The following is a 24897-nucleotide window of genomic DNA, read 5'->3' as shown; positions in this document are numbered from 1 at the left end:
CAAAGTCGTTGTCCATTCTTAGCGGGTGTTCCACTAACAGATGTATGTTGTGACGTATTGCCCAACGCCAAACGGTCTGCGATAGGTTCGATAACTATAAAGAGTGTGTCCGCCCTGTTTTTGTACATAGTACAAGGCGGTCATATTCTCAGTGCGGATTAGGACCACCTTGCCTATATAGGGCCCGATGTAGGTAATTCCGATTTACCGACTCTTAAATACCGAATCATACCGATTCGGTATTTAAGAGTCGGTAAATTGGAAGTAGGCAGATGTAGGTAATTTTTCTTTTAAAATGACCGATTCTGTACGATTCGGTATTTCCCATTGATTCCTATGGGCCTTGAAGCCCATAGGAATCAATGGGAAATACCGAATCGGTATTTACAGAATCGGTAAATACCGAATCCTGGCAGGGGGAACGTCACTTTGACACCCTGTAGCACCCCAATGTCAGGCTTGCATGCCCTAAGGGCATGTCTGTGTGTCACATGGCATAGGTGTATATGCACAGATGTGCATGTACACCTGAATTCGTTATTTACCATGCAATAGTATTACATGGTAAATAACGAATTCTCAGGGGCCTGTGGCACTGTGGAAATCATTTGTAACGGTCGGGAGACGCCAGCAGATCAAACTTGCTCCTCCGCGGCCCCACGTCCATCGACTTTTCATTTCCGTATTAAAGGAAATACTGGTTAAAGTCTAAATCAAAGGACTTACCGGTTAGGAGAGCCCACTCCAAGATTTATCGTTTCCATATCTGGGAATATACTATCTGCTGGCAAAGGAACCTATTACCTCGATCGATTAAGAAGTAATGCGTTATAAAAATAAATATAACACTTAGCGGGCATTTCTGAATGAAGAAAATATCTACGAGAAGCTAACGATTCCTGTGAAGTTTTAACTGGAGACTTTTTGACGTATCTCCCTGATCATAAACAGAGTATCTAATAAACAAACATGAAGTAATTAGACCAAACGAAGATCAAGTTTTCTATCGATGAAAATTTGTGGCTCCTGAAGAAGGCGTTTGCTGAAACGCCGAAACGCGCGTCGAAAGATTATTGTTTGCCACCCACTGTGAAATGGTTTATTTAAATTTTTAAGTAGAGGCAATATTGTTTGCCATTTATTGTGTATTTATGTAAATACAGTATATCATTTGTGTTATTATCTTTAGGATAATTGCTTAGGACTTGTGTTTCTTAATTCATTTATTGTGAAGTTATACATTTTTGTGAAATGTGTATGTTTCCCCTTTTTTAAATCAAATGCTTATTAAACGAAATAGACGTTTTTTATCTGATCAAACTTGTTAGTATTTCTATTAATTTATGACTTTTCTTGGCTAGCTGTCTTACTCAAGTTACTATTTACGCATAAGCACTGTTGAAAGCGCCACCTACATCTGCATTTACAGATTCGGTATTTTTACCGAGTCTGTATTTGCCAATTCGGTAATTTTACCGATTCGGTAAATACAGATTCGGTAAAAATACCGAATCTGTAAATACATGCCCCCTACATTGGAAAAGGCATTTACCGGTCGGTAACGGCCGAATTCGGCCATTACCGACCGGTAAATGCCTACCTACATCGGGCCCCAAGTGAGGTAGAATGCTTCCAATGCTAGGATGAACAGCTGGCAGCTCAGAGTAACTGATGTGGAGACCCTGATATTTGGTGTGACAGAGAACCTGAATTATGCGATCCTGTAGGGAGCACCAAAACCTGTAAGTGATGTGTTAAATGTCGGAATTATTTGTGGAACAGGGAATAAAAATGGCCACCCTTTTAACAGGTTTTGTGTGTTCCACCACCGCAGAGAGTGAACAATGCGTCTGTCTTTCAACACTAGATTTCCAACTGACCCTGTCACTGTTGTGCTAGACGTTCTTGCAGCAGACACATGTGTAGTCGTGCATGTGGCAGTAAGGCAATCTATGAGGCCATCATGCCAAACAGATACATAAATGTTCTGACTGTTAGTTGTTGATTGGTTTGAAATTGTGGTAGCAGGGTGAATCCTTGCTGCATTGGGATAGGCTAATTCCATCTGTGTTTTGAGAATAGCCCCCGATATGGCTGAAGCTGTAAAGGTTGAAGATGGGATTCTTGTACGCTGAGGGGGAACCCTAGTTGATGGGGCAGGTTGTTGGTGACCCGAGTGTGTTGGTGGCATAGAGGAAGGGTCTAGCTTTGATAAGCCAGTTGACCAGATATTGGGAACATGGCTGTTGTGCCTGCGTAGATGTGCTGCTACCGCTGCTAAGCATTTAGTGAACACGCAAGGTGCAGTAGTCACCCTGAAGGGGAGGACTAGGAACCGATAATGTTTGCCAGCTATGACGAACCTGAGGTATTTGTAGTGTGCTGGATGGATTGGGATGTGAAAGTAGGCGTCCTTTAAGTCTAGTGCCTACATAAAGTCGCCTTGCTGGAGAAGCGGGATCACATCTTGGAGGGGGACCATATGCAAATGCTCTGACAGGATGGGATGGGTTCTATAGCTACTTTGAACAAGAGAGCTTGAACTTTGAGCAGTGTTTGATTTTCTAGAGAATGATTGTGAGTGCAAGGTGGAATTGTTGGTGGTGTGGTAATGAGCTCCAGACAATAATCATAGTGAACAATGTTCAACACCCACTGATCCGATGCTATGGATCACCAGGTGGGGAGAAAAGGTTGTAATCGACCCAGACAGGTGTTAAATGATCGGGGGGAAGGAGAAGAGAGTCACTGGTTTGTGGTTGGTGAGGCACCACTTGAGGGGGCGCCTCGACCACGTCCTTTGGAGTTGTTACCCCTGTAAGTGCCCATGTAATTGCCTCGTGAAGGGGAGCTGTGACTTTGTGGACAAAATGAGGAATAAGATGCCTTACAAGATGCTGCTTTGGAACCTGCCCTGTACGAGGAGTGGCAAAAGGAATACCAGGGAGTGGGTGTTTGGCGTGCACTCAACGACTTACCAACCTCCGTATCCTCCATCTTTCCTAATGCTGGGTCCACTTGTGGCCAATACTGGTGTTCCTTATCCAAGGGGACATTTAAGAGTGTTTGCTTTGAAACCAATGATACGCCGCTAAGCAGGTCAACGTAGCAATACACTGGTATTAATACCCCTGGCAGCTGTAGCTGCGGAGTCTAGGGCACACCTAATGGAACTATTGGAAATTAGTTTGCCCTCGGCTACAAGTCCCCGTGCCTTTTTCCTAAGCTCTTCCGGGAAGTACTAGAGGAGTTCCAGTGGGCTTGATCACACCTGGCTAAAAAGCCTTGTGTATTTGCAAGCCACCAGTGATTGACGGATTGTGCTACTACTCGCTTCCTGGAAGCATAAACGAGCTTAGGCTTCTTATCAGGAGGCGGAGTGTCGGCTATTGTTTGTGAATTAGCTCGTTTAAGAGCATTGGCACAACCAGAAAATCAAGGAGAAGTTGCCCTCGGATGTAAATAGCATCTGAGGGTGCAGCCTTGTATTTTTTGTCGACCCTAGGAGTAATAATGCAAGCTGTCGCAGGTCTTTGAAGATGTCATCAGTGTGACGCATCATCCCTTTTAACATTGGGAGGTATTGCGTAGCCCTATGTGTACTGGATAGTATTTCAAAGAGGGAATCCTCCTCTGTAGGCTCTTTATGGAGGGGACCCTGGTGGTACACCGCAGCTCTGCTGATGAGCTCCTGATATGAGGTGGTGTTATTAGAAGGCGAAGATTTGGCAGGATACAGATAGATATCTGTGTCCCCTTAAGGGTCAATGTCATAGTCTGGCCAAGATCCTAGGATTGTGGTGAATCATACAAATCATCACCCCTCAAATCTCATCTGTAAAGCAATGTGGGGACCCCTGTGGAGTAATATCTAGGGAACTGCCCTGAGAATGAGGCGGAGAGGGTGTAGGTGGTGGAATGAAGGGAGGAGAAGGAGGTAGTGGTGGGGGTGAAGTTGATGGAGGAGGGTGCAAGACTCTAGTAGCCTTGCCCGTTTTCCTCTTTTTATTTTTATTGGGTACTGGTAAGTCTATGGCTTCTCCAGGGAAAAGCTAGCACTTTGATGAGGTGGCGCAGACGCCACAGTGTTGGTTAAAATACGGCCAGTAAGAGGCTGTAGATGCAATTGTTTCTGGCATGGATCGAGACTTTCCTGCATCGTCTGGAGAATTGGTTCCACCGGAGTACCAGGCACTGAAATTGATGCTGGTTTCAAAGTTTTAAGTGCCGAAAATGGTTTCAGTACCGAAGTGCTTGGTGCCAAAGTGGTCGGATCTGAAGATGAAGAGGGTCAGCTCGGTGTGAAAGCGGATGGCCTTGGTCGTGCTTTCGGTGTCGAGCCTGAGGGCTGGGCATACCGAGCAGGAGTTCGGTGCCGACCTAGGCCTGCTGGCAGTGGTGGCCTGGGAGCCTTATGTTCGGCCGCAATCAACTATTTTTGGGTGGCAGGATGGGCACATTAGTCAACACGGTAAGTTGACCCGATAGAAGTTCCTCCTGCAAGTGGAGGACGGTCTCTACGTCAGAGCCGGAGCCTTCTATGGAAAACGTCTCTTCCTCGGCCGTATGAAGCCTCATAGAGTTCTTCTTCTTGGACATCCTTTCGAACGAAGATGTTGGGTGTTTTGGCAACCTCTGGATGCTGCATCACGCGGTAACGTGCCCTTTGGCCCGTAAGATTTTCTTTAATCGGCAGGCCTCACTGTGTTCTTCCCTGTGATCGCAAGACAAGCAAAGGTTACAGACCTGATGAAGGTCGGTCTGCCGGAACTTAGCGTGGCATCTTGGGCAGAAATGGAATGGTGCGCATTCCGTTAGTAGGGCATTCTGCGAGGAAGCCAAATAGATATAAATTAGGCCCTGAAGAGTGAGGCATGAAGGTCGAGGTAGGAACTCATTGATCTGACGGGTGATAGTTTTCCAGATCACGACACACAAGAATGGGAAATGCATTCCATAACAATACCGACGATGATATGGATGAATTATGAACTGAAAGTAGCCTGAAACGGTCTCAAACCGGAGCACAATAATACACATCCAAACTTAACGGCAGAAAGAAAACAATCTAACAATGGAGTCGGCGCCCATCCGTATTATCACCAACCGGAGGAGTCTTTACCTGGTGACTTGAAAGACTTCTTCGAAGCAAAACAACTTTTACACCTCCAGACCCAACACTAGATAGCAGGAGTATGCAAAGCATGTGTATCTATAGCCAACATGCCTCGAACATACATTTTCTGTGACTGTAAGAGCAGACATCTGCTGGTGGGTAAATCATTTTACGTTACAATTGTTGCAGAAGCCACTGGTCAAAGAGTTTGTATTCTGCTCCAATACTTTCATACCAAAAGAGAATACCTATTTTAAACATGGAGAACTTTTGCATAATAATGATTTTTATTTGTAGTGTATGCATGATTCTAGACCAAAGTGTGCAAATGTTAAGGGCTATCCACGAACCTCAGCAAGACAACGGAATGGAGCAAGAAGGAAAAAAAAAGGAAGCAAGGGAAGGTAGGAGAGGATGAAGAAGGAGAGACAGAGTGAAAGTGGGCAAGAAAGAGATTAAGATTTGAGCGAGTGAACAAAACAGCGAAGGAGAATGAGTGACAAAAACCTAGAGATCAATAGAGTGAGTCAATGAGACTGAGAAGGAGTGCAAGTGAGATGAAGCAAACAAAAGAGTCCGACAATGCAGGGTGTATATTATGGTGGTCTTCCCCATACTTACCCCTGAACAAGCAGAAGGCTGACCACGCACAGCTCATGACCCAAGAGTTCTGGCCCGGCATCTCCCTCTTCCACCATTGACAAAAGGAGGTTTGCACACTCAAGGGCTTCTTGGTGGGGTTCACGGCTGGAGCCTCGCTCCTGAGGACACGACTGCTGATGCAGGTATATGAAGGCCTGGAGAAAGCACTTCAAGAACTCAGAGTCTCTTTCTTGAAGCAACACATGGGCTAGATCTTTCTGTGCGTAAGATGAAAGGAAAAAATGGAGGTTGAGCTGCAGGTTGGCAGTAGTGTTCACAGGTGTATCATCATCACTCATCATTGTCTATCTTAAAGAGGAACTCAAGGCAGAACATCTTTAATAATATTCTCTTTCATTCCCACTATGACACTTTTCAGGTCTTCCCTAAGACGGCCCAAGACACTTTGTTCGCTTACAGAGGACTCAGAACCTGACTACTGTTTCCCACAGGTGGCCTCATTGTCACTCATCTGCATGCCTCTTATTTGATGTCTTGGGTAGCTTTACTTCCCCGAACTGTGGGGATGAAGATTTGCACTGTGGTAATCCTTAAACTCCCTTAGCAGAGATAGTGTTTTGTATTGCCAGCTGTAATACCGTGTACATTTGTAATGTTGTAATTGTATACCTAATGGTTACCTTGTGGGAACGCTTGAATACAGTAGGCAGCTATAGGCTTGATTGATACACTTTTAGAAGTTATGTTAGATGCCACAGCTCTAAACTGTTTAATATGACAAGTTATTACAAAAACAGCAGGCCCGGCTACTTACTGTCAAAGCATTTGTTAAAGCCAAGGCCTTTAACAGTGGGTTGTTACTACACTGTGCCACCGGCTGTACACAGGTATTTTGTTACATGAAATCTCACAGAAAAGATAGTAGGCAGGGTTTTTGGTGTTGGCACCCTCATGGTGAAAACTTGGTGATAGAAGATTTTCACTGTCATAACCCCTGTTGGCCCCTTTTCGGCAGAGTTGTATATTGTTTGACCAACTATTATTTGGTACCGTAATTTCCCGCGTATAAGACGACTGGGCGTATAAGACGACCCCCTACTTTTTCTGTTAAAATATAGGGTTTGGGCTATACTTGCCTTGATGTAAGATGACCCCCGGCATATAAGACGACCCCTGACCTTCCCACAAGGCAGTACAAGCACTCTTTTTCAGTGGAAGCACACAACGTCTGGCTAATCAACCGCTGTACTAAAGAACATCTGAGCTGGCGCCTAAGCGATACTTCGGAAACTCTTTTTCTGTTGATCGTATAAGGCCTGGATACAACTGTGCTGTAAAGTCAGACCTAAAATAACAAATTTCAGATTGCATTTGTGAAATCTGGAGGTATTTCATATTGAGAGGAAAGTGGGAGACAAGGGGTTGGGGGGGCAGAGAAGCACACAGTGAGATAGACCAACATTGAGATGGAGGACAGAGAAGCACATACGGGAGACAGCTGGAAATTGTACTCTCGTAGAGTGCTTAACTAAGAACATAAAGTAGCACCCAAAATATAAGACGACCCCTGACTTTTGAGCAGATTTTCATGGGTTAAAAAGTCGTTTTATACGCCAGAAAATACGGTACATATTTGTAATTTTATAACTGTGCACCTGATGGTTGCAAATTCATGCACAGTTTAGTAGGCATATGTTGGTTATGGTAAGAAGTCCAGTCCGACCCTGTGATCCCAGTCATCTCGGTCGGGCGAATCCCCAGTAGTACTGAGGCAGGGACAGCTGACATAGGATATCCAAAGGTAGCTTTGATATGGCCTACGACTTCTTTCCAGAACGTTTGGATGAGCGCGCTCTCCGACAACCTGTGATTGAAAGTGCCAATCTTTTTGTTACATCGCCAGCAGAGGTTGGAGGCTGTGGGATACATGCCTTGGAGTCTGGTGGAGGTGAGGTGCTATCAGGTGGTCACCTTATATGCCGACTTCCTTTGGAGGTCACTGGTATGGTCGCCCACATGTGTTCCTAGTCTTTAGTGGATATGGCCTTCCCCAGGCCCATTGCCCATCTAATCTGATAGTTTGTAGGGTACAGGTTTAGAGACTTGAAGGAGCAGAAGGCTTTGTATGCTAGCCCTTTAGTGCTTGAGACTGCTTGTACCAGTGTCTCGAAGGGAGTCCGTTGCCTATTGGTCGCCATCAAGCTTAGCCGGTGGAGGACCCCGTGAAGGAGCTGCTAGTACTAGAGACACAACACCTCCAGGATATGATATTCCTGCTTGCAGTGCTCAAATTATTTCACTAATTTGCTACTGAAAAGTTAACTTGTGAATCAGTTTTCTCCCATCTCCCACTCTGTGATAGTAGCAGGGTGCAGGGCTGGGAGGAAGTCAGGGTTCTTGGCAGTAGGCATGTTGGGGGGAAGGCAAGGTCGTAAGTCCCTGTATGACTTCTACTTGGTCCCAGATATCGAGCACCATCCAACAGCCCGGTCTATGTGTAGCCAGTGTTTTTAGCTTTCCCGGGCGGTCCACTCAAACGTATCGTAGGTGGGCTGCCCAGTAATATGCCTTGGTAGCATCAATATTTGTAAGAGATTTGCGCGGTTTTCCCAGCCCACAGAAATGATTATGTCAGATTTTGTAGGTTTTATCTTGTTATTATGAAAAGTTATGACAAAACCAGTAGGTTTGACATACTTGTTGTGAAAAGCAGGTATAAAAGGTAATTATCCTTTTAAGGGTGAATTGTTAGTGTCGCGCAAACATCTTTTCAGAAGGGTTGACAGGCTTAGTTGTTTGCAAGGGTCCTGTAATTAAATTAATTAAAAAAGCACACACACATATATATATATATATATATACACACACACACATATATATACATATATATATATATATATATATATATATAAAATCAAACACACACACACATATATATGCATGTATGTCTGTATGTAGAGGGGCTTTGGGTCAGCCCTCTGCTTGCATTGGTTTGTATAAGTAGCATTTACAATCTGTTTCCACAGCACGGGACAATGGGTGAGTACATTTCAGCCAGTGGCTCTTTTGCTCTGTTACTGACGCCAGTTTTCTGATCACATGCACACATCCGCAGAAAAAGAGTGCACTTTAGAGCTTGGCTGGTGGGACGGATTGTTATGGTTTCGATTTTGTCCTTTTATAAGTCCCCTTCTTTTCTTTCCCTGCCCTTGTTTTATTTTCAATTTTAGCAATATACTACAACTTCTCAGATAGTGGCAATGAACCTCCTGCTTGTCACCCTTTTCATCTGCAGTTAGTTGCATCCCATGTGGAGACTGCCTCTAAAGCAGATGACAATCATTAAAAGGTATTGTCGGTACTGGATCATTCATACAGTATTTCAAGATGGCCGACACGTTGGTTCCAATTGTGGCAGCCATTGTGGAACTTTAAAACAAAGATACACTTTGTACAATACCATTGTGAGATTGGCATCCACTGCTATGTTTAATTTTATTTAAGTATGTACGTACTAGTTATAGTCAAGCACATGCCCGCCAAGTTAAAATGGAAGCATATTTTCTTTCTTCTACTTAAATGCTTTTAGTTTATGTCACATATGTATTTTCGTTTATGTGCATGCTTTATTATGGTTGTAAATGGTTGAATTCAAGAAATCGTCCGCAGACTCATGAATGGGTACATGACGAGCGACAGAGTGCATGTATGATCGCCTATTGAGTGCCTAAACCCATGAATTACTGAAAAGACACTTTCATTTAAAAGTTAAACCGATTGGGACTGCCAATGCTTATTCATCTTTGTGTAACAATGCGCATATACAATTCTTTCCTTTTTAATTTCTCTTTTTCTCCCCTATTTATACTTTTATGTTTTGCCTGCTGAAAGTGAATGTACCAGTAGGCATCTGCCTCAGACGCATGGCTACAGAAGAGGCATGCTACGCTTCTTATTCAGATTAATCGTGCATAGCTATTTCCTTGTGAGATCAGTGTCCTGCACCCTGTAGCTCAAATACCCCAATATCCAAAAGAGTGGCACTGTTCTCTCCTTGTAAGGGATTCATTTCCAACCACCACTGCAGACTGACTGCAGTTCCCACCCCACTCCTGCCACATTGTGGAGTTGGGCTACACCGGGACAGCTGAGTGTTAGAAGGCGCATTCACTCCAAAGGGGTTAACACATACTCACGGAAGGCGGACTCCATGCAGAGGTAAGCACTACTATGACAACCTTCCCACCTCAAAAGATGCAAGATGGACACTCCTGCCACATTGTGGAGTTGGGCTACAGCGGGACAGCTGAGTGTTAGAAGGCGCATTCACTCCAAAGGGGTTAACACATACTCACGGAAGGCGGACTCCATGCAGAGGTAAGCACTACTATGACAACCTTCCCACCTCAAACGATGCAAGATGGACACTCCTGCCACATTGTGGAGTTGGGCTACAGCGGGACAGCTGAGTGTTAGAAGGCGCATTCACTCCAAAGGGGTTAACACATACTCACGGAAGGCGGACTCCATGCAGAGGTAAGCACTACTATGACAACCTTCCCACCTCAAAAGATGCAAGATGGACACTCCTGCCACATTGTGGAGTTGGGCTACACCGGGACAGCTGAGTGTTAGAAGGCGCATTCACTCCAAAGGGGTTAACACATACTCACGGAAGGCGGACTCCATGCAGAGGTAAGTACTACTGTGACAACCTTCCCACCTCAAACGATGCAATCTTGCCTCACCTGCAGTGTCCTGCTCAGAGTCCCCACCAGGGCCGCATCCATGCTCCTGTCCTGTTGCTCGGTCACCCAGGTCAGGACAGATACCTGCACATCTGGCTCGCTCTCTCGTATCAGCCGGCACACCAGGTCATGTCTCGCGGTGTCACCAGAGGCTGCTGCTGCCGTGCAGAGGTAGCGGGCACACACCTGGCGGAAAGCGCTCAGTCCCACCTGGACAGCAGAACAACAGGAAAGAAAAGAGCGCTGGTGAAATGTATGAGGTGGAAGTTGTGTGGGATTTGTTCATTACTGAAAGCTACAAAGTCAAGCATCATATGGGTATTGGAGGAACAGAAACTGGTCTGTCAATATATAATGGCATTTACAGACAAGCAAATGGTTCTGGCGCATAGCAAGGACTGGTGAAAAGCCAATGAAATGTCAGGCTGGGCCAGAAACTTCGACTGCAATGTCTTACGTCAAACAATCACTCAGGGGTTTATAAAGCGCGCTACTCACCCGTGAGGGTCTTAAGGCGCGACCCAGTTAATCGACAAAAGCAGAATTCAGTGCAGTGGCGCACAGCCAATTATTCTTATATCATGCCAGATTTTAACATCATGGCTAGAAGGGTGGGGGAGGTGTTCAGAAGAGGAAGGCGTGCACCAAACCACCTCCGGAGGAGTTTGCACACTCCTCTTTGCAAAGGTGTACATTGAGGGAGGAGAGACACTTTTTTAGCATCTCTAACAATGTGACATGCATGTATGTCATTTAGGTGTTGCAAGGGGTCGCAGTTGCAAGCCCTGGTTTGCCCTTGCCACCCCTGGTACTGCCTTTGCACCCCCTGGCCTCGGAGGTGGCAAATTCAGTGCCAGGAAAAAAGGGGCAGCTGGGGCTCCACTCTCTTTATTTTATTAAAAAAAGAAAGATTACACCATTTGTGAATAAATAAAATATATTATTCACTAATAGTGAATGGAGTACAATAAGCTGGAATATGCCCTTTTATGGCAGGTGAGGTTAGTAATAAATACTTTTAAAAGGATGTTGTGTGCGTGCTTGTGGTTGAGAGTGTGTTTATGTGTGTGAATTGGTGCGTAAGTGTTTGTGTGTGTGAGTGAAAGTGGAGGTCAAAGGGTGTGTGATGTCACTTGCGCCATCCCAGGTATTTTCCGTGAATTGACATCCATGGCGACATGGTCTCAACATTGTAAGCGGCTGTCTAGCTTTACCTGCACTAGTGCAGACAGCCCTATGACTGTGTTCCTGTTTAATGCTGAATCCAGGCAATTCAGGGGGGTCCTCAAACATGGTTTTTGCACTGTCCAAGTGGGTTCACTGGGTTCAAGTGAGAGATGAGTCTCTAAATCAAAATCCTGTTGTGTGGAGCTGTTCGCTACAACTAGCAGCAAGAGGGTTTTGATATGTGATGTGTGCAGTCTATGAAGGACATACAACATAACTAAAGTTGAAAGAGCAGCATGGTAGTGATACACCTCACCTGGAGCTCCAAGGGACAGCGGCTCAGCTCAGCGCTGAGAGACTCTTCGACCCTCTCTCTGAAAGCTGGTGAGAAGATGCTCCCGAGCAGCGAGATGACGCAGAGGTAGGCTGAGCGAATCAGAGGGCATCGCTGGGCCGGTGTGAGCAACCAGAAGCAGCGTTCCAGTCCGTGAGCCAATGAGAGCAAGGCGTCCGCTGGCAGGCTGGCAACAGAGCATGGCAAAAGGTCAGAGCTGAAATTGCCACAACCCTCAAAGTATGCATCAGCTAGAGAGAACTAACAGTTTCTGCTTATCTACAGTGGCACTCAGACAATATTACTGAAATGTTGCACTCAAGCGCCTACATTGTTGCAAAAATTCTCACAAGGCTCCACCAGAAAAGGATCTATGAACAGAAGTGACTTTTGTTTGAAGATGTGCAGATGGTCAACAAAAATGTTACCTGCTACAATGGGGAACAGTCCTCGTAATGAATAGTTCTATGAAAGGCTGGAAGTGAAACAGTGTGAATTGCTTTTTGACATACGAATAGAAGAGGACAATCAAGATCAAGCGCCTTCTGGGTCCAAGAATGTGGTGGCCATCTTGATATGGTGGCCATCTTGTAATGGGAATCTTTTCACTAACGCATACTTGCCAACACTGCTGATTTAGGCCATGTGTGCCTCTTTGAAGACTTCAGGCTTCAAAGAGGCACACACAGGACAGCACACCGGTCTTCAGATTCAGTTAGTTGGGGGACAATGCAGGGGTGAACTTGAAATGCTCCTTTGCTCCCTCCTACAAGCACTCTTGCCTACTTTAATTCTCCCTTCTACCACCACAATCACACTGAACTCTATCATCTACTCATTCAAGCCACTGCGTAACCTTCCAGTCACTCTTGAAGGTGCCCCTATGCTACCTATTATGGGGATCCCTGTTAGTTTCACACACACAACACTCATTCACTCTCCCCTAGGAGCGTAAACAGCTCAAATCCTACAAAAAAACAGGTATGCGTCAGCACCCCATACTCCTAGGCGTTCTAGACGCACCCCAGAATCCAAATCAATGACTTCATCTAATACAGTCCCCATCAAGCCAAGATCCCAGGGGCTCTACTAAAGGAGGAACCCTAGACTGAGGACCTACATCATGGAAGGATAACCCATGCCAATCCAAGCTATCCCCTTCAGCATCCTTAGAAGCACTGCTCCTTGAACGGGGACACCTCTACACTCCATAAAGTCAGAATCCCAAAGACAATGGAGTCTGACCCCTCCTATTTCTCTTTTGAGATAGTGGGAACGAAAGATATATTATCGCTCAGGGCAAGGTTGCTGCTTAAGACCTAAGCGGAGACACTGCCTGGGTGTCAACCTCTTGTTCTCCTGGGCCTAAAATCCCTCTAACTGACTACTTTATTGTTTAAACCACTGACTAGCAGGTGCACACTTAAAAGCTGCACAGGTATGTCAATGTGGAATGAGTGAGTGCTGTCACAACATCTGCTAACCTACTTGTGGTGTGACAGAGAACAAAGAAATGACCAATAGCAAACAGCTGAATGAGTTCTATTTATTATTATTTTTTAATTATGTATGAGAAATGCATTCAATGGGAGTTCTAATCTCTAAATCTGATTTCTTTGTTCCTAGGTAACTAGTCACCAAACATGGCAGTGTATTTAGAAAACTCCCATGCTTTAGATAACTATTCGCCAAAGACTGACAACTGCTATTTCTTTATTCAGAACCATCTTCACAAATACTGAACAAAACCTGAGCATTCTAACTGCAATCAGATCAACCTTGCAGGAATCCATTTAAAATGTTGTCTTCTACAGACAGAATGAGTTTTTAACAGAACAAAACATGTTAGCTAAAAACTGTTCCTTGGAAAGTACATAATTAAATATTTTCTCTTCTCTACAACCAAACCGTCCAATCCAGTATTTCAATTCCAGTCGTTCTCAAAACACAGGTAATAGGTAATATGCACAGATAATGCCATCTTGGGGTTCTGTTGACATCTAGATATCGCTCAGTCTTCAGTTTCATGGCTTTTCATGTCAACAGAACCTGTTGATGGCAGTAAAAAACAAGTAACTTACCTCTCATAGAGACTATCTAATCGCAGATTCCTCACCCTTTGAATATTCCCCAAGCGTCAGACTGGATCGGTACATTTTGGAGCAGTAGCGCCTCTGCGTGCCAGACGGTGGACCATGCAGTTCCACACTGATGCCATTCAGCTCCAGAAATAGTATGCATGCCCCATGTTGGCGCCACACCTGCACGCTGACATCAATTGCTTTTGAGTCTGTCTGTGCATAACAAATTGCCTTTGACCAGTGTGCAGAGTCCTAGAGCTGGGGACCTTATTAGTGAAAGAGTCCAGTTTACAGAATGCGGATGATGGGAGGACTAATGACGAATCTGTTGTAAGATAGAGTCTCTATCAGAAAGAGCGTTACCCAAGTAACTTGTTCTTCTGATAGAAACTTGGAACTGCAGATTCCTCACCTTTAGAACAGATACCAGAGCAGAACTATTAGGAGGTGGGTCTGTGATGGGTTCAAAATGAAAAGTCCTGCGGGGTTGAATGGACGAAATGCCCATCTCAGAGCACCTGGCTGTCCAGATGGTAGTGCTTTGTCAACATATGGACTGATGCCCACATTGCTGCCTGGTTGATGTCCAAGACAGAAACTCTACATGCCAATGCAGTGGTGGCAGCTGTGGCCCTGGTTGAATTAGCTTGCAGTCCTTCTGAAGGCTGCTTTTTAGCCAATGCGTTGCAGATTTTGATACAGAGCACGATATAGCAGTAGATGGTGCATTCCTATATGTTTTAGCCTTTTTTCACTCAGCGCACTCCTTAAAAAGCAGATTGTTCGCCTGGTGTTCTCTGGTAGGATCAATGTAACATATCAGGACTCTTTTGTGGTCCAAGTGATGGAGTCTGTCAATCGCATAGGAGCATGGAATGGAAGGAGGGTGATTGTTTGACGGCATGGAATGGTGTCACAACATCCGGCATGAAGGATACAGCAATCCGTAGAACCAGCTTGTCTGGGAAGAAGGTGTTGTACAGCAGATTAACACAGAGCCTAGAACAAACTATGTACCAAAGTAGAGGGCGCCCACGAAAATGGGAAAAGATCTGGGGAGCTTGGGTGGCCTACAGGGGAGATTTTTCAGGTGCTTGAAGGGAGCCTTTCATCAGGGTTCAAATGGTCTTAGGTCATCCATGGTCACGTTGGCAACAGTCAAGATTTTGGGTTACAATACGTTGTGAATAATGATGTATTCTGTATGTGCTGCTCCACTGCTGAGTATATTGTGCGATCTCTATGGAAGCATGTTGTGTATGGTTAATAAAAAGAATAGAAAAACAAAAAAAACACAGAGCCTAAATATTACTCACACGCTGCACCCGTGTGATGGTGATGAGAAACACCGTCTTGAGGATGTGAGGCCACAAAGGAGAGCTGTAAAGCAGCTCAAAGGGGTGCACATCAAATGTGAAAGGACCATGTTAAGGTCCCACTGGGTACATGACAAAAGGAGAGGGAGAAAACAGGTGTTGCAGACCTTTAAAAAACGTATCACAACTGGCGATTTAAATAATGAGGGCTGGTCCTGCAACTATAAAAATGCTGAAAGAGGCAAAAGGTGTCGTGTATTTCTATAGGTTCTGAATCGATCCCCCTATTCCTGACCCTATTCTGGTTAAACTACCTAGCTAGTTAACTAACAGTCAGCCCATGAGGCAAGAAAACCCCCATGATGCAGATACCGTTATCTGACGCAGTCACACTACGGCACAGGAACGTGTTATCTGATTAGGTCATAACGCTTGAGATCTAATTAGACAAGCGACATTCCTCCAGCCCCTGATAAGGCATACGACGTTCTCATAACAAATCAAACCTATGACAACCTGGATAATCCGTGCGGCCATTGTTTTGATTTCACAGAGAACTTTAGTAAAGAATGTGCTAACGAGCAAGTCGTATGACATCTTTATTGACGTACCTATGTCCATCCTTACGTCAATCCCGGCACCTTTAAGGTATAAATATTGCCGACCTTGCCCTATGCAAACACACGCGTGGTGACAAGACGGAGCAGCCATACTTGCCGAAGCCGAGAGCAGAAGCAGACCCCGCAGGCAACAGCCCCGCCCTCCTGACGCGCTGAGAGACGCGCTGCTATCTCAAGCCGAGAGACCCAGCACCGGCGCTTCCGGGTAGCCCTCGCAGGCAGCCTGGAATATCGAGAGCAGAGAAAGAGATACCATTCCTCATTCATCCTAAATTCCAGGTACAGAACTGAATAACCCCTCACAGAGAATTCTTTAGTTATTCACTTGGCAAAAACAAACTTAACTTAAACTGTAACTTTCTATTTCCCGCCCACGCATTAGACTTAGGTCAGGTACACGGGGTAGGCGTATTTAGAAACACCAGTTGAGTACGTTTAGTCAAATGTATATGTGTATGTAAATATATTTTAATCATTTTAAACATCATATGGCTCAGAAACCATATCAATGTTTTTACAGTATTATTTTATACTATTGCTTCTAATGTATGCACTTTACTTAACTATAAGTATTGCAATAATATCGATCCATTTCTCTTGTACGAGAAAAGAGACTGATCAATAAATAACATCTTTTATTGAACACGCCCGTCTCTTCCTTTTCTCTACATTCTGATGAGACTAAGAATGCACGTACTGACTGAGTAAAATAATTGCCTTGTGCTCACACGACTCTTGAGATTGACTCTTGATTAGGGGAGAGCAAAGTTGTCATGTTCTATGGTTGTCAGAAACTAAATCCCTTCTTGTCTAATCAGGGGAGTTAATCCTTCCTTGAACATTCGAGAAAGTTTCTAGCGAACTCTGAGCTTAGCTGGCAAACCCAAAAATTAAGTCTAGTATCGACAGTAGTAGACCTAGTTAACGTCTGGCCTAGGCCTTTACTGTTGTAGGTACTATTCCAATGCGCAGAGCCTATTGGGAAGATAGGAACTACACTACATGGCGCCCAACGCGTTTGGAAAGGGCGATAAAACTAACGTAAGACATTTAGAGTAACTCAGTCGTGCTTTCTCACTCAGACCCCTTTTCCCAAATACTCCAAAGACGTCTGGAGTGGGTGAAAGGTTATTATATCCTCCAAAACCTCGCAGGAAGGAACTCCTATGTATGGTTCTTGGTCTAGTCAACGTTGAAGGATAAAACAGTTCCAGAATATTGTGCATCTAATCTCTGTTTCCATAAAGAAACCTGATCTGCAAATAAAAATAATACCATCCTGTCTGTAAAATGGCAGAGAGTGATGATGAAAGAGAGGCAATTAGATTAGCTACTGAAATAGCAGATGCTGATGCTACCATGCAAACAGCAGACCCGGATATAATACTCATCCAGGTCGCCAAAAGGAGATCTATAACTCTAAAACTTATAGAAAATGGACTGACACCTAGAGGTGGCACAGTCATATTCGTAATTGAGGCACACGAATATCGGCAGACAGAGGTATACTATACATGGATACATTTTCCAGCAGCAAATGCTGTAACAAAGTACTTCCACTATTACAAAATAGAGGTTCCACCCGACATTTACACTCCTTTCGAGGAGGTGGAAGTACCACTCAAATTCCAAGAGCATTTGCTCTTATTTGATGGCGCCCTAATACATAACAATCACATTACAAGGCTCGGTCCTTTAGGAAGACCAGGAGCAACGTGGCCGGTCTTAGCCGGATACACACCACATCCAGACATCGAAAGAATGCCTGCAGCAGAGCTGTTAATACAGCTAAAACAACTACTAAAAATTCACAGACAATTAGTTCAGTATGTAATGCGGACTTCAACAATTCAGCCAGCGATTAAACTTCCACAGCTGACCCCTCACCAGGGGAACACAAATAAAATTACACCACAGAACATCCAATCCTGCCTAGGTAAAGTTCCAGCTAAACGGGAACAGATACCATTCTGGTTGGCACAGAAAATTACCCAAATAGAGGCGGTGTTTCCTGACACCACCCCGCTGGAAAAACACAGGATTCTGACTATATGTCTCCCAATGGGAATCGCACCACACATTGAGGACTGTGACACTTGGGGTACAGTCTTTGCTTCCATCTATACAAAAACGCACGGTGTTCCATCCATTTCGGTAATACCAGATGTGCTAAAACAAATTCAAGATGAATACGGTCCAGAACCTGCTTTAACTCTTGGTATGAAACTACTGAAAGACTTCAAGCAGGTCTCGGCTATATTATTAGCCAACATAAAAGGTGAAGCAGCGAACGTGGCGATCCGCCAGAGGTTAAAAGAGACAGATATAGCAGACCAACCAGCTGAAATTGCCAGAATCATAGAAAAATCCTATGAAGAACTAGGCAGAGATAGTCTAGGTGGAATACCAGTAAAACCGCAACTGACTACAAGTCCAGAAAAAATGTTTTTTAATAATAATAATAATTCACCAAAAAAGAACTGGGATGGAAATAAACAATCCAATCCTAAAGAAAAGAAATTCCAGTCCAGAGGAAGGTCTCCTAGGCGAAGAGAGAAATCTCCAAACCCGAGACAAAGGTCACCCCAGAGTGACCCCTCTGGGAATAGATATAACCTTAGAAATAGGGATAATATTAAAAAACCTGATAGATATCAAGACATTGATACACGTCCCTCTCAATCTTTTCAGAATTCCTCGCAGAAATCGGAAAGAAGAGGACGATCAGAAGAGCACGCCAAGTCCAAAGACAAGGAACCTGCTCAACTGAAAAAGAAACCACAATTTCCAAAAAAGAAGGTAGCCAGTATCAAGGTAGTTAACAATGCCGAGAATACTGAGGACACAACTGAAAAACAGAGAGTGGGCTCAGACAATGCTAGACAGCGCAGCAGAGGTGAGCATAGCTCGCAAAGTCCTTATGAATCATCTGGAGACAGTGGACACGAATGAATACCTTCAAGTGGAAACTGCAGATACCAGAGTTAGCAAGCCCCACAAAATATACGAGATAACATTACGTATTGAGGGAGATAAGACTAGGAAAATTAGGGGACTATTTTGGGATAACCTCTCCAAAGGCGATGACATCCTTCTAGCTGAAAAAGACTGGCCACCAGAGTTTGTCAGGGAGTGCCCTCATGGCGAAGAAGTAATTATGCCTGCCTTCTCGAATCAAATACCGATTCATAAAAAATATACACTTGCTAGAAAGTGGGCAGTGGCCTTAGCACCTGCTTTATATAAAAATCATGTAGGATGGGATGAGGATTCTCCTCCTCACAAAGTCCAGTTAAAATCACAACCAACTGCACAAAGGCAGTACCCAATCAAGCAAGAAGCTAAACAAGCATTGAAAATGCAATAGGTCTCGCAATAGAAGAGTTTGACATTTTTCGTTTTGCATATGGATGAGTGGCGTTGCGTGGATGAGTGGCGTTGCGTGGATGAGTGGCGTTGCGTGGATGAGTGGCGTTGCGTGGGTGAGTGGCGTTGCGTGGGTGAGTGGCGTTGCGTGGGTGAGCGGCGTTGCGTGGGTGAGCGGCGTTGCGTGGGTGAGCGGCGTTGCGTGGCTGAGCGGCGTTGCGTGGGTGAGCGGCGTTGCGTGGGTGAGTGGCGTTGCGTGGGTGAGTGGCGTTGCGTGGGTGAGTGGCGTTGCGTGGGTGAGTGGCGTTGCGTGGGTGAGTGGCGTTGCGTGGGTGTGTGGCGTTGCGTGGGTGTGTGGCGTTGCGTGGGTGAGTGGCGTTGCGTGGGTGAGTGGCGTTGCGTGGGTGAGTGGCGTTGCGTGGGTGAGTGGCGTTGCGTGGGTGAGTGGCGTTGCGTGGGTGAGTGGCGTTGCGTGGGTGAGTGGCGTTGCGTGGGTGAGTGGCGTTGCGTGGGTGAGTGGCGTTGCGTGTGTGAGTGGCGTTGCGTGTGTGAGTGGCGTTGCGTGTGTGAGTGGCGTTGCGTGTGTGAGTGGCGTTGCGTGTGTGAGTGGCGTTGCGTGTGTGAGTGGCGTTGCGTGTGTGAGTGGCGTTGCGTGTGTGTGTGGCGTTGCGTGTGTGTGTGGCGTTGCGTGTGTGTGTGGCGTTGCGTGTGTGTGTGGCGTTGCGTGGGTGAGTGGCGTTGCGTGGCTGAGTGGCGTTGCGTGGGTGAGTGGCGTTGCGTGGGTGAGTGGCGTTGCGTGGGTGAGTGGCGTTGCGTGGGTGAGTGGCGTTGCGTGGGTGAGTGGCGTTGCGTGGGTGAGTGGCGTTGCGTGGGTGAGTGGCGTTGCGTGGTTGAGTGGCGTTGCGTGTGTGAGTGGCGTTGCGTGTGTGAGTGGCGTTGCATGTGTGAGTGGCGTTGCATGTGTGAGTGGCGTTGCATGTGTGAGTGGCGTTGCGTGTGTGTGTGGCGTTGCGTGTGTGTGTGGCGTTGCGTGTGTGAGTGGCGTTGCGTGTGTGTGTGGCGTTGCGTGTGTGTGTGGCGTTGCGTGTGTGAGTGGCGTTGCGTGTGTGAGTGGCGTTGCGTGTGTGAGTGGCGTTGCGTGTGTGAGTGGCGTTGCGTGGCTGAGTGGCGTTGCGTGGCTGAGTGGCGTTGCGTGGCTGAGTGGCGTTGCGTGGGTGAGTGGCGTTGCGTGGTTGAGTGGCGTTGCGTGTGTGAGTGGCGTTGCGTGGTTGAGTGGCGTTGCATGTGTGAGTGGCGTTGCATGTGTGAGTGGCGTTGCATGTGTGAGTGGCGTTGCATGTGTGTGTGGCGTTGCATGTGTGTGTGGCGTTGCGTGTGTGTGTGGCGTTGCGTGTGTGGCGTTGCGTGTGTGAGTGGCGTTGCGTGTGTGAGTGGCGTTGCGTGTGTGAGTGGCGTTGCGTGTGTGAGTGGCGTTGCGTGGGTGAGTGGCGTTGCGTGGGTGAGTGGCGTTGCGTGGGTGAGTGGCGTTGCGTGGGTGAGTGGCGTTGCGTGGGTGAGTGGCGTTGCATGGGTGAGTGGCGTTGCGTGGGTGAGTGAATGGTTAGCTGTTGCTTATGCGACGTATAGCACTTAATACTAAAGTAGGCAGACCTTCTTAGCCTTTGTGAGAATAATAGCAAAATAAAAATAAAAACCAGATCAAGTCAAGGACGCAAACGGCACCATGCTATTGTTTATTTACTCAGATGATTTGCATAAAAATGTAACTTGTTGCGTGTGTGAGTGGCGTTGCGTGTGTGAGTGGCGTTGCATGTGTGTGTGGCGTTGCGTGTGTGTGTGGCGTTGCGTGTGTGTGTGGCGTTGCGTGTGTGTGTGGCGTTGCGTGTGTGTGTGGCGTTGCGTGTGTGTGTGGCGTTGCGTGGGTGAGTGGCGTTGCGTGGCTGAGTGGCGTTGCGTGGCTGAGTGGCGTTGCGTGGGTGAGTGGCGTTGCGTGGGTGAGTGGCGTTGCGTGGGTGAGTGGCGTTGCGTGGGTGAGTGGCGTTGCGTGGGTGAGTGGCGTTGCGTGGGTGAGTGGCGTTGCGTGGTTGAGTGGCGTTGCGTGTGTGAGTGGCGTTGCATGTGTGAGTGGCGTTGCATGTGTGAGTGGCGTTGCATGTGTGAGTGGCGTTGCATGTGTGTGTGGCGTTGCATGTGTGTGTGGCGTTGCGTGTGTGTGGCGTTGCGTGTGTGAGTGGCGTTGCGTGTGTGTGTGGCGTTGCGTGTGTGAGTGGCGTTGCGTGTGTGAGTGGCGTTGCGTGTGTGAGTGGCGTTGCGTGTGTGAGTGGCGTTGCGTGTGTGAGTGGCGTTGCGTGGCTGAGTGGCGTTGCGTGGCTGAGTGGCGTTGCGTGGCTGAGTGGCGTTGCGTGGCTGAGTGGCGTTGCGTGGGTGAGTGGCGTTGCGTGGTTGAGTGGCGTTGCGTGTGTGAGTGGCGTTGCGTGGTTGAGTGACGTTGCATGTGTGAGTGGCGTTGCATGTGTGAGTGGCGTTGCATGTGTGAGTGGCGTTGCATGTGTGTGTGGCGTTGCATGTGTGTGTGGCGTTGCGTGTGTGTGTGGCGTTGCGTGTGTGGCGTTGCGTGTGTGAGTGGCGTTGCGTGTGTGAGTGGCGTTGCGTGTGTGAGTGGCGTTGCGTGTGTGAGTGGCGTTGCGTGTGTGAGTGGTGTTGCGTGGGTGAGTGGCGTTGCGTGGGTGAGTGGCGTTGCGTGGGTGAGTGGCGTTGCATGGGTGAGTGGCGTTGCGTGGGTGAGTGAATGGTTAGCTGTTGCTTATGCGACGTATAGCACTTAATACTAAAGTAGGCAGACCTTCTTAGCCTTTGTGAGAATAATAGCAAAATAAAAATAAAAACCAGATCAAGTCAAGGACGCAAACGGCACCATGCTATTGTTTATTTACTCAGATGATTTGCATAAAAATGTAACTTGTGAGCACGTTTCTCTAACTCTCCAATAATCCCATTACAACACTTTGTACAAATGAGATTGGGACTCATCCTTCCGAAGTCGAGAAAAATGTGCAACGCTGTGTTGAAGTTAATTTTTTTAATTAACAAAATGCAAATAATGTGGAGAGATTTCAAGTGATTCAGGAATGGGCGCCCTTGTAAAGAGAAAGTACGGCCGGCCTGGGCAGTGATAGGGGAGGAGGGAGGAGAAATGCGAGTCACGGCAGCAGCAGCCTTTGATGTGCCTGCCGGCCGGCCGTGAATAATTAGGGGGTGAGAAATGCGCTCGGAGGGCTGCCTTTGATGTGGTAATGCGAGGCAGGCAGGCAGGCGGCTGGTGGCATTGTGCACGCGCTTTTTAGGGCTTGCGCAAGCGCAATGACCTAAAAAGCACATGCACTTGAAGGAATCGCCAGTGGAATCGCCAGTGGATAAACACTGGATAAGCCCCTATAGAGCTTCGCCAGCTATGCGCTGAAGCGCATCAGCAGGCGAGCCCTAAAAACAAGTAAATGAAATACTAGATCAGCTAGAATACCAGGGGGTGATTGAAACTTGCACCTCACAAATGAACAATCCTTTGTTTCCGGTCTCCAAACCAGACAATTCATATCGCCTAGTTTTGGATTACCGACACCTTAACACATGTTGCAAAACTTTTGCAGTGCAAAACTCACACAGTGCTGCACTAATGAATAACATAGTGCGCAAAAAATACAAAACAACCTTGGACATCTCCAATGGATTCTTTTGTCAAAACATAGCACCAGAGAGCAGATATTTAACAGCTTTCTCAGTAAATGGCACTCAAAAACAATTCTGTCGGTTAGCCCAGGGGTACAAGAACAGCCCGGGGGTATTCTCAGCGAGAGTAACAGAATTACTACAACAATATGATGATGAAGCATTATCTTATGTCGATGACATTTACTTAACAGATGATGACTTGGAAACTCACTTGAAAAGAGTGAACACCATAATACTTGGTTTCGCTGCAGAGGGTTACAAATTCAACTTTAAAAAGTCCAGAATTGCCCATCTGACGGTCCTATTCTTAGGATATGAGTTATCAAGTGAAGGTAAAAGCCTGGCAGACAATTTCCTAGAGAAATGTGCCGTAATCCAAGCTCCTAAAACACTAAAAAACCTACAGTCAATTCTAGGCTTCCTAAATTTCGGAAGAACATATATTGCAAATTACGCAGAAAGGGTCAAACCCCTTTATGATCTAATTAAACCAGACTTTAAAAGATCCAGTTGGACTCAAGCACACACAGAAATTTTGAGATCCTTACAAACAGACATGCTAATTAAAACAAAATAAGAAACCCGTGATAATACACGCAACCTTGTGATCCGAGTCATCCCAGGGAGATGCGGATTCACATACCTAACCTCTAATGAGGGAGATAAGGTACCAATTGCATTCAAATCACATTTGTACACAAAAGCTGAACAGAGATTCAGCAACAAAGGAAAAATGGTTCAAGCAGTTCAAACCGCAATAGCTAGAGAAAAAGACATAGCTGATGGTAGACATATCACAGTCAGAACAGCTGAATCAGCCTTCGAGGCACTAACAACACCGTGTAATTTACCAACAACAACATTGAATCCGGAATGGATACAATGGGTGAATTCAATCACAACGGACAAAGTATACTACTACTTTGATCCAGAATTAGAAGAATTGAAAAATCTAAAATATGAAAAGACGTATCCTCTGCCAATCGACATTCTGCCTCTACGACATTACGCCTGTGTAATCTATACAGACGGACATGCTCAACCCTCCGTTTGGGGAGAACATGCATACAATCCCACATGTGAGATTACAAAAGAAGTGTGGCGCGGAGGTAAACTAAAACCTCTATTAACAAAGACACACTCAGTAGAAATCAATTCAGAACAACAAACTGAAATATTAGCTTTGAAAATGGCGCTAGATAATGCGGATCGCGAATTCCCGACACTTATAGTGTCAGATTCATATTACTGCGTCAAAGCATATAACAAGGATTTGCAGACATGGATTCAGAACGGTTACAAAGATGACACAGATGCACCAATAAAGCAGAGACTGCTCTGGGAACAAGTAGCTCTTTTGAAAAAAGAACTACCAAAGACTCACGTGACACACTCACTGAGTCACCAGCGTGATGGCGTTCACGTTGTAGGGAATTCATTGGCTGAAACAGCCGCAGCGGCAGCCAGTAAACCGGCTCCCGTAGATCGAAAAAAGCGTACATTAAAATACATTGACGGCGAAACATTGCTGGCGGTGAAAACGTCATCAAAAGGCGACTGCTCAGCGTTACCGATCAATTATCCACTCAATTATACATACATAATCGATGCAAACTCCGTCCCTTTTGCTCGAATCCCTGGAGTGGGGGATAGAGTGATTCCAAACATGGACAGGAGAAACTTGTTAATCGCAGACGCACACATGGGCGAGGGTCACAGACACCTTAAATTAAAAGATTCTCTGGAAGAATTACAATCACGGTACTGGTGGCCAGGCATGAGCCTGCACTACACCATGTTTGTAAAAAACTGCCCAA

General features: G+C 46.0%; 1 protein-coding gene across 1 annotated transcript in view; it reads right to left on the bottom strand.

Moving 5' to 3' along the window:
• The window catches only part of LOC144792699 (tRNA (32-2'-O)-methyltransferase regulator THADA-like), a 194070-nt gene that overhangs the window by 24723 nt on the left and 144450 nt on the right, over nt 1-24897 (bottom strand). Inside the window, exons 25-27 of the mRNA XM_078667856.1 lie at nt 11951-12155; nt 10468-10677; nt 5738-5976 (exon numbers count right to left, since the gene is read on the bottom strand). Of these exons, the coding sequence (XP_078523982.1) occupies nt 5738-5976; nt 10468-10677; nt 11951-12155 (654 nt within the window). The remainder of the gene's footprint in view (nt 1-5737; nt 5977-10467; nt 10678-11950; nt 12156-24897) is intronic.

Source organism: Lissotriton helveticus, chromosome 11 (genome assembly GCF_964261635.1).
Source record: "Lissotriton helveticus chromosome 11, aLisHel1.1, whole genome shotgun sequence".
Lineage (NCBI taxonomy): Eukaryota > Metazoa > Chordata > Amphibia > Caudata > Salamandridae > Lissotriton > Lissotriton helveticus.
The sequence above is the reverse complement of the archived record's forward strand: the minus strand, read 5'-3'. Positions and strand labels throughout refer to the sequence as shown.